Raw genomic sequence first — 15,238 nt, 5'->3', positions numbered from 1 at the left:
CTCACGGGCCCAGCCGCTCCGCGGCATGTGGGATCCTCCCGGACCGGGGCACGAACCCGTGTCCCCTGCATCAGCAGGTGGACTCTCAACCACTGCGCCACCGGGGAAGCCCTAGATGTATTTCTAAGACATACTAAAAATGTAAAGATAAGTCTGGTCTAGGAATGATAAGCAAGAGACGTTGAGCTCTGCAATTATGTGCATTATCTTCAGAGTTGTATTAAAATCTGACACTGAGCTGTAAGCAGCTAGCTCTCGTGACCCACCTTAGGAGGGATCTTAGCTCGGCATGGGCAGTCCACATCCGTGGATAATCTAAACAGCACTTGTGCTTGTTTAAAAAAAATTAATTGAAGTGTTTTTTTTTTCTTTTTTTTTTTTGCAATTGCAAATTGGACTTCCTAATTATACTTTATGGCAAATACTGAAATGGTTTTGTATCCCCTAAGCTCGTACCAGCTATGCAGCAGGCAGTGAGCAGAGAGGGGGTGGAGAGAGCTCAGAAATATCTTTGTGTCTACTCAGGGGAAAGCTGATCCAGGCTTTAAAAAAAATCATTTTGGGTAATTCACAGTGGCTGTAGCCACAGGGAGTTAATGGAATGTAGAGGGCACATGGCTTCTGCGATGGTGGTAGCCCCTGCAGGGTCTTCAGCTGATCTCACTGCTTCAGCTGGCTGGGCAGTCCAGCTGGGGAAGTTGATAACATAGCCCGCACTTGTCTTAGCTTTGCTGTCACTAATTTTTTTCCCTTCTCTATTTTGGATCTTCTTTTAATGAGAACACCATCAGATGCAATTACACATTTTTTAAATTATAAAGATGTCATTGCAGTTCTCTTTCTTCTTATTCCTCTTCTTTCTTTCTGCTTCCCCTTTCTCTCATAATTTCAGTTAAAACTAGAGAGGAATGGAGTGCCTCCCCGGGATCATTTATTACATTTAAAATCAATAGGTGGATATCTTAAAGAGGGAGCAAGTTTCCCCGCCCCCCTTCAAAAATAAGAACAGGATTGACCTTGAAGTTTGTTCCTTTCAGTTCCTGGACTGAAACTGAGCCTCCTACATATAGATGGAGCCTGGGTGCGACCACTCTGGCTGCAGGAGTGCCGAAGGCCACGGTTTGGCAGGTGATATGTGTCCCTGGTTGGGCTCATAATCAGAAAAGAACGGCACCCATCTGGTTTTCATCCTGCCGTTCCTAGGCAGTTGCAGGCAGAGCATATTTGCCAGGTGCTAGATTTGTGTAAGAGTTCCAGCATGCACCAGAAACCCCAATCAAGCAAAGACCTTGTTTTCATTCACTTTTTTCCCAGCAGCTCAAATCTAATGGTGGATCAGTGAAGAGTTTTTCTAAGATAGTCAGAAAGGTAAATAGTGAGTAATTTGGAAGAAGAGTAATCATGTATACATAACCAGGAAATAAAATTTGTTTGGTTGTTTATGGCAAATCAGCCAAACAAGAGGAAGAACTGTGTAACTTTTGCTTTTGAGTCTACGCAATGCGTTCCAATCATTTTTGACCCTAGCAAAGCCTAGGTTCAGACCATCTGACTTTTCTTCAAAAAGAGATGCCTCAACTGCTGCTTCCAAGCATTCCCTGCTCCCGTCAAGCCCAGAATTTTCTCATTCCTATTACTTCCGTATCTTCTTTGCTGGCCCATCTTTCTCCGTTCCTCGAAATGTAAGCATTTCCCCAAGGCTTGGTCCTCTTTTGACTTCCTTCCATATTCTTTCCCTTGTCACTTGTGTTGCCTGGGATGATTCTGTCTCTTTTCTCTCCTTCCCGAAGCATCCACTTGTTCTGTAACGTTGTCGTTCTGAGTCTTTGGCTCTAACTCCTAACTGATGGGCAGGACATTGATGCTCAGGAGTTGCGGTGGCACCTCCTACCCTCAGCATCCATCTCCTCACCTTCCCACCACATCTTCAGTTCCTTAGCACCTCCCCTTACTTCTCGACTCTTATGGAGACTCTCTATTCTTCACAATCCCTGAAGCCCCACATCTTATCTTTGATGCCTCTTTTTTCCTTATTACCCACATCTAATCAGGGGTCAAGACTTGTGTTTTCTCCCTGGTGAAAACGTAAATCTAACAAATGCAACAAAGATCAGTACCTGGCAAAAATCCTAACTCTCTCACGGGTGAGAAATTATGCCAAACAATGGCATATTTAGACATTATCTAGCCACCTTCTTGATTGCTTTCCCCTGCAAATCACTGGACCCCTGCTTTACTATCTCTTCCAAGTTACGTTTGCTACTTTTCTCCCTCCACTTTTGGTTTAAAATTCCTTTAATCTGATTGAATGGGGATTTGACCCGATCGTCCTTCAAGGGCCCTTCCAACCCTGGGGTTAAATGACTAAAAATATTATGAACAAAAGAATTCAACTGACATGGATTCTAACACTGGAGGAGGGAAGGAAAGAGGAAGAAAGGGAGAGGCAGACACTGAATAAGAACACACATAGACACTGCTCGGTCAGTTGTATGCGAGATCTATGGTGAAGTGAGGGTCTTCACCAGGGCACGTCCTGGGGAAATGGATTCACTCAGAGCTCAGAAACATTACGAGGAGAGAGTCAGAAGCCCTCATGACTTTTTGTCCTTGCAATGTCCTTTGTCCTTTGTTTTCACTGGACTCTGACTTAAGCTCCACTGGAGCAGTGGGGACTAGGAAATACTCCTCTGCAGTAGGACAGGTCATCTCTGGCCTACTCTTGTCTGCCACAGATTATCCTCTGGGCTACTTCTGGTAACCATGGACATGCCGGTTAATGTCTTTGATGCTTTGCTTTCTGCAACCCTGCATGCTTCCCTTTAGCTATCATTGATATTCCTTTTACCACAAGTTTAGGCAGAATTTTGCACTCACGTAACTTATTGAAACCATAACCTGTGAGCTTCCCATCCTCCCTCCTTCTGGGTCTTAGGACCAGAAAAACTTTACAAACCCTCATATCACTGTCCTCATTATCACTGCTACTACTGTTTGTAAATGAAAAGTAGAATAACAATGTTTGTAAACATAAAAAGACCTCCAAAAAATTAGGTTTTGGGGGTTTTTTTATAGTGGAACCCAGTGTCTTCATTAGCTTAAGGAAGAGCTGACAAAGATTCTTCCTCTGAGACCAGCCTAGGCTGACTGGTAGAATTTACTGATGGCGACAAGAAGGCAGACACCGGCTACTGAAGCTGGAGAGCTGGAGGAAGCAGACGGGTCTGGGGGTCATGAGACGAGCATTTGGGTCTCTGAGACCCTCCTCACTCCAGCTGCACTTTGGTACACAGTACGTCCTCTGGCAGCATCCTGGCTTCCCAGCAAGCTCAGGAGCTGGAGGCCACGCCAGCTCTTCTCTCAGCCTGGCATCTTCATGAGACCCAGCTGCTTCCCTATTGGCCAAACCCCCAGCTACAGTTGAAAATTTAGAGCCGGGGGAGAGGCACAAACAAACCTGTGAAATGGGCAGAAGCCACAGGACCCATCCTACTGGAGAACCCAGTCTCTGTCCTGAACATCTAAAGCCCTTTCTAACTAGGATGAAGGTCACTCTGCCTGGTCCCTTCCTTCCCTGTAACTGAGTGATTGTGCATTTATAGCTGCACTAGAAAACCCTACTGGTTTTCAGTAATATTTGGTATTCACACCTGACTATGTTTGCCAAGCGCCTAGGATGCAGTATGGGTGGTAGTAAGATGCTCAGTCTCAGGGGGCAGACTGCCTGGGTTTGAATCCTGGCTCTTCTACTTAGCAGCTTTGTCACCGTAAGCAGCTATTTCACCTGGCTAAGCCTTCATTTCCTCACTTGTCAAATGAGGATAATAATAATACACATCCCATAGGGTTGTTACCAGGACCAATCCATCTAAAGCACTTAATATATGACCCAACACCCCTATAAATTCTTTTGTAAATGGTAAGCACTGTGTTCATGTGCCAATAGGAAATATTACTCTCCTCACCACCAATCCCCCTCCCCAGTTTGTAGATACCAAACTAAGGCCAAAAGAAGTTAAATAAATGGCAGGACTGTAGAGCAAAAACGGCAGAGCAAAGATTGATATCTGGGAGGCCTGCTGCTTAAGTTAGTACCAATTAGTTTCCACTATTTCCAAGAGTTAGGTTTTTTTCTTTCTTGCCTTTTATGCCAAACAAACCCGCTCTCTGATGCTCCCATTGATTCCTCCTGCTGCCTTCCTCTGATATTAATTGAGCACCTGCTATGTGAGAGCATCATGGCCAGAGCTAGACACCAAGAATTGACATAGGATCTGCCCTGTGGAACTCGAGCTATAATGGTGACAAATGCAAACAAATATTCATACCCACACAATTAAGTCACAATCAGGCTGTGAAGGCCAAGTGCAAGGTGCCGAGACACCGTAGACAGGGGCTCTGATCTCATCTGGGGAGTCTGGGAAAGCATCCCTGAGGAAGTGATACTGGCACTGAGACCCTGGGGGTGGGGGTCCGGGGTGAGGGGAGCATTCCAGCAGCTCACGCGAAGCCAAGGAGGACTTACTTAGGAGCAGAGGGAGACAAAACTGGAGGCTAAGACAGGAGCCCAGACGCGCAAGGCTGCGTACAGAAAGTAACGAGTGGTCCTTGAAAGAGTTTAGCCTAGAGAGTAAACGATGGAATGTGCACTTTTAAAGATCACCTAACCAATATGAGGGAAGAAAAACTGGTTTGGAGGACGACAGGGATGGGAATGGAGATACTGGTGGATTGGACTGGGTTGGTGGCAGTAGAGATGGAGAGAAATAAATGGATTTAGGAGGCAAACTTGACAGGATATATGTATGTATTGATTGATGGTATGGCTGCGGGGCGGGGGGAGCGTGGGATAAAAATGATCAGTTTCGTATAGGACGTGCTGAATTTAAGACATCGGTATGAGGCATTCCAGGTAGATGGTTGTGCACGTGCTTTGGAGTGTGGAGGCCAGGCTGGATGCTTCTTGTGGACCAGCCACTGATCCAGCTGAGACAAGTTGCACATGGTTTTGGCTCATTTTCTCTGACCCTGGGCTATCTCTCTTTGAAGATTCTAATGTTGTGTTTCTTTGGCTTTTTAGGATTCCAGCCAGGCAATTCCTTTGGTGGTAGAAAGCTGTATCCGGTTTATCAGCAGACACGGTAAGCAGGATTACAGCCTTGCCCATATTTGTGCAAGAACTGGGAAGAACTTCCAGGAATTCTTTATAGAGTAAGAATATTGATTGACTTCCCATCCTGACATTCTCCAAAGAGGAATAAAATCTTGTTTGTTCACATAATGTTTGCTACCTCAGAATGGCCACACCTAGACACTGAGAGAAAAATATCATGTATTTTTGACCCCCAGGTGCCTTCGCCACTTACCACACTCCCTTTTCTAGCTTAGAGTGAGTTTTAAATTATAGCTGTTATGTGAGTAAGTCTAGCTGGTCAGATGTGGTGATGCTAGTTTCACCATTACTCACCGTCTTTGCCCATGTTGGTATCTCCCACTGCATAGCCTGGACCTTTGTGTCACATTGGCTTTCTGCAGCAGACTGCTTTGAAAACAAGCTCCTCTTACAATATGGCATTGACTCCTGGTAATATTCAGTTTTTGTTCTGGTTTGGTCTCACTGTTTAGGACATCTCCAGAGCTCAGTTAGTAGCTACTCTTAAGGCTGTAGCCAACATTTGAGAGTCTGGCAGGGCTGGCTCCTTCTCAACCTCAGTCACGCTGTCTTCTGCTTGGATGACGCTGAATCTCATAAATCCATTCCTCACCAGCTCCTAGGCTGGTTGGACAGAATTTAGGGAAAGAGGTGAATTGAGTCTTCCAAGTGTAAGTGTGTTTAGAAAACACAGATATCTGAGCAAGCACCATGAAGATTTCTAGGAACTGGGCATCAGAAATTGTTTTTAGACGTTATCCTGCCTAGTTATAAGAAAAGTGACAGAATGACCTTCCTGGCACTAAGGAGGTATGTAGATGATCGCTGGTCTCAATTCAGAAGCAGCTGTTCTCTCCCTTCCTCTCTTTCCTCTCTCCCAATAAACTGGGGCATTGCTTGGGTTTATTTCTGGAATGATAATTATGTTAGCATGTTTACAACTTACGCCATTCTAATCAGCTACAATTTTTTCATTGTATCTCCATCCACCAGAAGTAACAGCATTGTATAGCACTATTGAACAGTCAACAAATATTTATCAAGCCCCTGATCGGTGCTGGGCTCCATGCATTGCCAAATAGGAAAACAAAAACAGGGGTAACCCTGTCTTTACCTGGTTTTAAGACGCAGTCGGGAGAAAATAAATAAGCAAGTAAAAAGTTAAATAAAAAGAGATAAGCTGTAGTCATTCAGAATAGCAGTATAAGAAATTTCACAAGATGGTAATGATTAATAGTCAAGCAGTTGGCAAAGATAAGTCCAAACTGAGTTCAGGGGAGGAAGAATTATCTGTGCCTAAAGGACAGTAGGAACAAGCGAGTCTGAACTCGGATTCTCTCATCCATACATTCTGTTCATTCATTCATTCAGCAAGCACACATCTTCCTCAGCTTATGATAGGGTTATATCCCAATCAACCCGTCGTAAGTTGAAAATATCTAAAGTCGAAAATGCATTTAATACACCTAACCTGCAAGCCTTATACACAAACATGTATAGCTTAGCCTAGCCTACCTTAAACGTGCCTAGAACACTTATATTAGCCTACAGTTGGGTAAAATCATCTAACATAAAGCCAGTTTTATAATAAAGTGTTGAATGTCTCATGTAATTTATTGAATACTCTACTGAGTGAAAAACAGTGTGGTTATCTGGGTACAGAATGATTGAAAGTGTATCGTTTGTTTACCCTCGTGTTTGCATGGCTGGCTGGGAGCTGCAGCCCATGACGGCTGCCAAGCATCACGAGAGAGTACTGTACCACGTATCAATAGCCCAGGAAAGATCAAAATTCCAAGTACAGATTCTACTGAATGTGTATCGCTTTTGTACCATCGTAAAGTCGAAAAGTCTTAAGTCAAACCATTATAAGTTGAGGACCGTCTGTGTGTATATTGATTGCCTATTGTGTACCAAGAAAAAGTTCCTATGTTCATGAACCTTACATTCTACTAAAGGACCAGTCAATAGATGATTAGCTAATAAATAAACAAATTAATATATATCAGGTGTTGGTGAGTGTCATGAAGAAAACTAAAGCAAGGTGAGGAGATGGAGAATGGAGAGGGGATACTGTTCTGGGTGGATTGTTCAGGGAAATTCCTAGGTCACCCAGGAAGGTGACATTTGCCATCCTGAAGGAAGTCAGGGAGTGAGCCACATGGGTATCTGGGGAAGAGTGTTCTGGGGAGAGGAAACGTCACATGCAGAGATCCTTGGCATATGCAAGGGCCAGCACGCAGGATGCCAGTGTGGCTGGAGCAGAGCGAGTGGAGAAGAGAGTGGCAGGAGATGAAGCCAGAGGCCAGACTCTTAGAGTTTTGTCGACTAAGGTAGGTGTTTGGATTTTATTCTCAGTGAGTGGACGCTGTTGGAGAATTTATGAACAGGGAGTGATCTTTCTAAAGGATTCCAGGCTGCTGTGTAGAGATAAGACCATAAGAGGAAATGAGAGGCTGCTGCTGTAGCCCAGGGAAGACATGGCATAGGGCGTCAGCTGTGGAGTTGTTGAGAAGTGGATGGGTTCTGGATATCGTGGCTTGAAAGTACCTGTCCCTGCCCCTGTACAGGCACAGTACATGTGGAGACCAAAACTTAGCATGTTTCTGTGGTGAGGCTCTGGGGAAACAGGTATGCTCACATATTGGTGATGGGAATGCAAACCCGTACAACCCTTTTGGAGGGGAATTTGGCAACATCTAACAAAACTACATATGCACTAATCTGATCCAGCAGTCCTTCTAGGAATTTACCATGAAGATACACCTCCAAAATATGAAAGTACATTTGCACAAGGTTATTCATTGCAGCCTCATTTGTAATTGCAAAATATTAGAAACCAAACAACCTAAATGCATACATGGAAGAATAGATGAATAAACTATGGTATATGCACACAGTGGGAAACTATGCAGCTGCAAAAAAGAATGAGGAAGGTGTCCATGAAATGACCTGGCGAGATTGCCAGGATATATTGTCAAGTAGAAAAAAGCAAAGGGCAAAAGAGTATCTATAGCATGCTGCCTTTCATGTAAGAAAGAAGAGGATATAAGAATATACATGTGCCTTGTCACTTCTGCAAGAAGAAATACAGGAAGGATGAATCCAGAAACTAATATTTGACTGGTTATTTACATGAATGGGTCAAAAGAGTGAAAAGAATGGGGGAATGAGAAATGGGAGAAGAGTGACATTTCTCTGAGTATTCCTTTTTGTGTAATTTTGACTTTTAGAACTACATGGGTGTTTTCCATACTCAAAAGATAAATAAACAAATATATAAAACAAGGATGTGGGTAAAACTCCAAATGGAATACAAAAGGTAACAAATAAACCTAACTGTATTACAGTTGAATAACATAGGCACACTGAGGAGATGAGGAAGAAAATAATCTAAGTTTCTTTGAAAAACAGTATTTTGATTATATACTATAAGTCTAACAACAAAAAGAAATGTAAACAAATAATGCACAGTAGTCGGTAATTGTTTTTATCACAGGGTGGTGAGCTAGCAATTCTGAAGCCATTTCATGTGTAAATATTACAAGATGAAGCAAATAAATATATTGTTGATTTAAAGAAGAAAAAAACCCTTAGTATATAGTAGCTGTTCAAAAAACATTCGTTCAGGGAATCCCCTGGTGTCCATTGGTTAGGACTCCACGCTTCTGCGACAGGGGGCACAGGTCCGATCCCTGGTCAGGGAACTAAGATCCCGAAAGCCGTGTGGTGTGTCCAAAAAAAAAAAAAAATTGTTCAGCAAATTAAATTTTTTCCCCCAGATAGGGACTTAAGGTATTCCTGAACTCCCTAAAGATGATGGATAAAATGTTTGTATATGTGCATTTAATGGGCATAGGGTCCATAACTTTTGTCAGCCCCCAAAACATTTGTGGCCCACCAACTGCCAGAATTTGCACATCCTTACTATCTTCATGTTCCCTGGGAGGTAGATGTTCTAGTCCCCATTATACAGATGAGAAAGCTGAGGCTCACGTGTAAATGGTGGGTCCGGGTGATCCAGGAAGACTTAAAGGAAGAGAAGGGATGTGAGGAACAACTGAGACTCAATCAGGATGGAAAAACCCCACCATTTTCATGAGGAAGGGAGCAGAGACATGTGAGCAAGAGGTGGTGTTGTAGCAATCATTTCAAGACTTCTCTAGGAGAGCAACTCTGGGCAACAGCTGGATCCAGCGCAAAATGGAAGGTTTTGTGCCGTTTCCAAATAACTGACCCAAGTCTGGTTGGCTTTATACTTTTACGTTAGTGAGCACTAAGGAAAATGAGAAAGGTCATGCGTGTGTCAGCTTGGTTATGTGAGGCCTTACCTGCGTTATAATAAAAAGCCAAGTGCTTTTCCCCTTCACTTTCTGGAAACCGACCATTTATTAACGTTCCTATCAGAATCATCAGATTAGACACTCTAAAGATTCTATCTGTTGAGCAAGAGCACATGTTGGCCCTTCTAAAGCCTCGGTTCTCAAGGGGAAATGGAAACCAGACAGAAAGGGACCTCGGTGTGCCTCAGGCCTGCTGCCTGGTTTCCAATAAGCTCTCCTCTGATTTTTTTCTTGTTCTGGGCCCGTGGGCCAAATTGGCTTGTCCTTGATGTCTAATCTACCAAAAAGTACTGAGATGATCCTCTCTCAGCAAACTGTTGGCTGCACCAATGAGACTGAGTAGCCTGGTCCCTGAGATGACAGTTCTTTATATTATACTGTGTTTTGGACGAGTCGCTGAGTAGGTGACTGTTTCTGTCAGAAACTTGCTGTTTACATTCCTTGTTTATACGGCATTATCTGGCTGTTACACCCCATTGGTAACTAATATGGTACTGTTACATTGGGGTCTTAACATTGCCTGCCATCCTGTGAGGGATATTCTAGAGATTCCCCTAGAGAAACAGACAACTTAAGTCCTAGTACAAGCCAGGTAATTAAATTCCCCCCACTTACTTCTTGCTATTGCTACAGTTGGATTCGGGATTCAGTCCCGGCCTGTGTGGTTTACTGCAAAGGTCTAGCTGGTAGAAATCCAGTCACCACCACCACACCACCCCCATCAAGAGGGGAGTCCTAAAACAGTGGACAAAATGTAGCATTATTCTATTTTGTTTTCCAAAGAAGAAATTTGTTTGAGATTCAAAAATTTTGATGGATCATGCTGTAACAGAGGGACTTTGACAAAATGCCCAAGTTTGAGCCACAGTGCTCTTGAGAAAAACTGGACAGGCCTGATATGATAAAAGATGCTAGCTCAGTCCAGCCCCTGGGCTCATGCTTCCTGGATCCCTCCCCAGGTCTGAGTTGCATGTGGGGTGCTCTCTGTGAGCCGTATCCACCGTCAGGCTGACAAATGGGATCCCCCACCCTCTGCTCTTTCACTCCAATAGGACTCACAAGCCTGGCATTGAGGAATGAGTACATGTTTGCAGCCAGAAGGCCTGGGCCCTTGGATCTGGTTTTTATCACCTGTATAACCTAATGCTGGTCATCCCTTATCAATCCCCTCACCTAGAAAATGGGCTTGCTGGTAACCCCTGCTTTATGTGGCTATAAGCACAGAAGCAATCACCACACATGCATTAATTTTCTATTATTATTTTTACCCTAACAAACTTCAAAAAGACATCGTTTTCATGCACATTATTCTAGTGTGACATTGAGGCATGTTGCCTTTAAGAGTCAAACTGCAGTCAAGGACCAGTGGCTGGCACAGTGCCTGCAGTGCTGTCTGTTGACCAATCACTTGTCTTTTCATGTCCTCCCTTTTTCTTTCTCTTTTTTAAAAAAATTTTACATTGGAATATAGTTGATTTACAATGTTGTGTTAGTTTCAGGTGTAAAGCAAAGTGATTCAGTTATACATATACATGTATCCATTCTTTTTCAGATTCTTTTCCCATATAGGTTATTACAGAATATTGAGTAGAGTTCCCTGTGCTGTATAGTAGGTCCTTGTTGATTATCTATTTTATATACAGTAGTGTGTATATGTTGATTCCCAAACTCCTAATTTATCCCTCCCCACCATCTTTCCCCTTTGGTAACCATAAATTTGTATTCGAAGTCTGTGAGTCTGTTCTGTTTTGTACATAAGTTTGTATCTTTTTATTTTTTAGGTTTTAAAAAAATATTTATTTATTTTATTTATTTATTTTTTGGCTGCATTGGGTCTTAGTGCGGCACACAAGGTCTTTGTTGAGGCGTGCAGGATCTTTCCCTGCGGCGCGGGCGTCTCTCTAGTTGTGGCGTGCGGGCTCCAGGGCACGTAGGCTCTAGTTTGAGGCATGCGGGCTCTCTCGTTGAGGTGTGCGAGCTCAGTAGTTGTGGCACGCGGGCTTAGTTGCCCCACGGCATGTGGGATCTTAGTTCCCTGACCAGGGATCGATCCTGCGTCCCCTGTATTGGAAGGCTGATTCTTTACCACTGGGCCACCAGGGAAGTCCCTGTATCATTTTTTTTTAGATTCCACATATAAGTGATATCATATGATATTTGTCTTTCTCTGTCTGACTTAACTTTACTTAGCATGATAATCTCTAGTTCCATCCATGTTGCTGCAAATGGCATAATTTCATTCTTTTTTATGGCTGAGTAATATTCCCTTGTATATATATGTACCACATCTTCTTTATCCATTCATCTGTCAGTGGACGTTTAAGTTGCTTCCATGTCCTGGCTATTGTAAATTGGGGGTCCCCAACCCACAGGCCGCGGACCGGTACCAGTCCGCGGCCTGTTAGGAACTGGGCCGCACAGCAGGAGGTGAGCGGCGGGCGAGCAAGCGAAGCTTCATCTGCCACTCCCCATCTCTCGCATTACCGCCTGAACCATCCTGCCCACCCCCACCCACCATCCATGGAAAAATTGTCTTCCACAAAACTGGTCCCTGGTGCCAAAGAGGTTGGGGACCGCTGTTGTAAATAATGCTGCAATGAACATTGGGGTGCATGTCCCTTTTCGAATTATGGCTTTCTCCAGATACATGCCCAGGAGTGGGATTGCTGGATCATATGATAATTCTATTTTTAGTTTTTTAAGGAACCTCTGTACTGTTCTCCATAGTGGTTGTACCAATTTATGTCCTCCCTTTTTCGTAAGTAGTGAAAGCATTGTCCTCTAGAACAGCCGAACGGTGTTAGAACAGCTAAAGCACTAAATATGATCTCAGACCCTTTGAAACTCTGGTGGTGTGTAATGGCTTGCCTGCCATGCCCCCAAATCTCATCCCTGACCCTTAGGGATAAGCAGGTGCCAGGAATCACTTCCCTACTTTGCATCTGGGGACAGAGAAGCAAAGGCTGGAGAAGGAGCCTGCCTCATAGACTCTGTCAGAATCAGAAATGGTGTAGACATCTCTTCCCTTAAGTCTCTGACTCGGTGCTTTCTTTAGGCCAATGCCTCATATTCATTCCAGTGACTTTTCCACCATCCTTGTATAGGCTTTCTCCTCTGGCCTGAAGAAGAGAGACAGGATGCTTAAATACACACTGGCTGAGGGAGACAGACACTCAACTAGGCTTGGAGCCGTGGTGGTGAATTTGCTTTTTTGTCTCCTTGATCACTTTTCCCTGTCTTTCTAGGACTACAGCATGAGGGAATCTTCCGAGTGTCAGGATCGCAGGTGGAGGTGAATGACATCAAAAACGCCTTTGAGAGAGGTGAGGAAACAGCCTGAAAGATAAGACCAAATGTTTGCCTGCCCCCCAGGATACTAGCTCCACGCTTTCTCCCTGAGAGGCACCCAGAGGTTAGCAAGCCAGTTCGCCTCCGTCTTCAGCCCAGCACCTTCTCTCTTGTAGACATCCCCCCACCCCCACCCAGATATGCAGGGAGATGCCAGGGTACATCCCAGTTTCCTCCTTCTCAGCCCCATTCATCCTGCCCTTCTCCTCCAGATGATCTACCCAAACCCAAGAAGTTAACTATGATATCTGGGCAGTTTATGGCCGTATCCAGAACCCTTGGTGGCAGAGCGAATGCGCCTGTTCATCTTAGCCCATTTATTGTCTTGTGGGCTATTAAGGTAATAGACGAGCTTTGGCAATTTCCGTCGCTGAAATGGATATATATAGTTTCAATTTGAGGTTGGTCCTATCATTAAATCTAATTACATCTGATATGAAATTTTCCATAGGGAGCTCCAGTATGATTGTTGTCCTGTAAGTAGGTGTGCTTTGTTACAGGCCAAGAGGAGAGAGAGCTAATCAGAGGGGCTGGCCTCCCTGGCCTCATTTCCCTCCCCTAGGGGCTCAGTCCCAGCCTGGTTTCATGATCTCATGAGAGAGCCAATTGCTGTGTCCCATCCCCAGCCCAGAGGGAATGTCCCTGAGCCAGTCTGGCACAAGCAAATTTATGTTAATGGACTTCTGTGCCCCTCCTCTGGCCCCGGTGCCCCTGAGCCTAAGCAGTCTTTGCTTTTGCTAGTCCCTGGTTGCCCTACTCATGGCCAACATGCTGGGCAGAAAGCTGATGGACTGCGATGAAGATTTGAATAGGCCACTCCTTCCCCACCACCTCTGCTTCATCCTGTTTGTTTTTACCTCTCTCACTCTCTCTTTCCTTTTTGGGGGTATTGCTTATCCTTAGGAGAGGACCCCCTGGCTGGAGACCAGAATGACCATGACATGGACTCCATAGCTGGCGTTCTGAAGCTTTACTTCCGGGGGCTGGAACACCCTCTCTTCCCCAAGGACATCTTCCATGACCTAATGGCCTGCGTCAGTAAGTATCGTCCTGGCCTCAGATTGGCTTCTGGGCCAGAGCACCTCATAGCAACAGATAACAAATTTCCACAGGGTCTTTTTTTCTCATAAGCTTTCCAGTAATGTTTTCCTTTTTTCCTTTTCCTCAGTGAAGTTTCTCTTCCTTGTTGTCACTCCTTTATCCCCTAGTAGGGGAGGAAAAAGAATGACTTTTCAGGAAGAGTCTGGATCACAAGTCAGAACTCCTGGCTTTTTTCTTTCTGATTCACTTTAAACTCTTTTGCTTCGCTGGGCTTTATCTTTCTTCATTAAAATACAGTTATGTTCATATATAAGACACAGTCCTTTTCAGCTTTTAGAAGTTCAAGTATTAGTGCTTCTGCTTTTCATGATACAAAGGGAGAATACATAAGTGTTACAAATATTTCCTGCTTGTTGCTTTAAATATGGCATGACTTACCTGTGAGATGTGTTAATATGTGTTCTTCTAGGAATAAAAGCCTCTGCACATTTAAAAGTAGTGATATGATATTTTCTCAGAGAGAGATAGTCCCTACTTGATCTTTAGATAAAGCAGGTATCTTAGAGGTTCTCTGCCTCTTACTCTAAAATGTAGGGCTTGAAAAGCTATTCCTGGCCATTTAGTTTAGATCATTATACTGGAACCCCCTCTCATTTGTTGTCCACGGAAACTTGGATTAGTATTAGGTCATTCTGGAAGCAGACGCCATTGAAATGGTGGCTTCAGAGGCTGGAGGAGGCAATGCCTTTGAAATGGAGAAAAGTTTTTCTTCCCAGATCAACCAAGGTCTTCATCCCCCACTGCCCACCCCCGAGTTTCCAGTTTGATTCCTGAGCACTGTCCCTCTCTGTTATTCTGAGAGAGGGGCCCAGAGCACTCAGGAAGCTAGCTCTCTTGTTTTACTGGTTTACTCACTGTCTGTGGGAGTCCTAGTGGAAATGTGTTCTGTGGGTGACTGAATATATGCATCCGTCCTACCTTCATGTCTTTTTCCAGGACTGGGCCTAGGCGGAATACCCTAAGTGGATGGGGGCTGCCAGGACAGTACAAGATACCTTGGCTGCCCTATCCTCTCCTTGAGATGTGCTCCCGATCTAGTACCTCCCATTTCTTTTTCATGGAGAGGCTCTCCTAGAAAATGACAATATCCACACGGCACACCATGAAAGTGGGGAGGCAGGCCATGAGGGAGGCACAGGCCTAGGGCCGTACCTGGAATTAATCTGTCCACAGCAAAAGAGTCAGGAAAGTTCTCTGGTTTTCTCCCCAGATATCACTGCTTACGCAGGGGCCTGCCATTTCTTGCCTCTGGCCACATTCTCCTCATCCCCACTGCAGATAAGGGAGGGGGGAA

General features: G+C 44.4%; 1 protein-coding gene across 1 annotated transcript in view; it reads left to right on the top strand.

Annotated features, from left to right (window-relative positions):
- The window catches only part of SRGAP2 (SLIT-ROBO Rho GTPase activating protein 2), a 211,606-nt gene that overhangs the window by 195,540 nt on the left and 828 nt on the right, over positions 1 to 15,238 (top strand). The window contains exons 14-16 of the mRNA XM_028488127.2: positions 5,081 to 5,141; positions 12,741 to 12,818; positions 13,747 to 13,881. Coding sequence (XP_028343928.1) covers positions 5,081 to 5,141; positions 12,741 to 12,818; positions 13,747 to 13,881 — 274 coding nt within the window. The remainder of the gene's footprint in view (positions 1 to 5,080; positions 5,142 to 12,740; positions 12,819 to 13,746; positions 13,882 to 15,238) is intronic.

Source organism: Physeter macrocephalus, chromosome 4, assembly GCF_002837175.3.
Source record: "Physeter macrocephalus isolate SW-GA chromosome 4, ASM283717v5, whole genome shotgun sequence".
Taxonomy (NCBI): domain Eukaryota; kingdom Metazoa; phylum Chordata; class Mammalia; order Artiodactyla; family Physeteridae; genus Physeter; species Physeter macrocephalus.
This window is presented reverse-complemented; position numbering and strand designations above follow the sequence as displayed.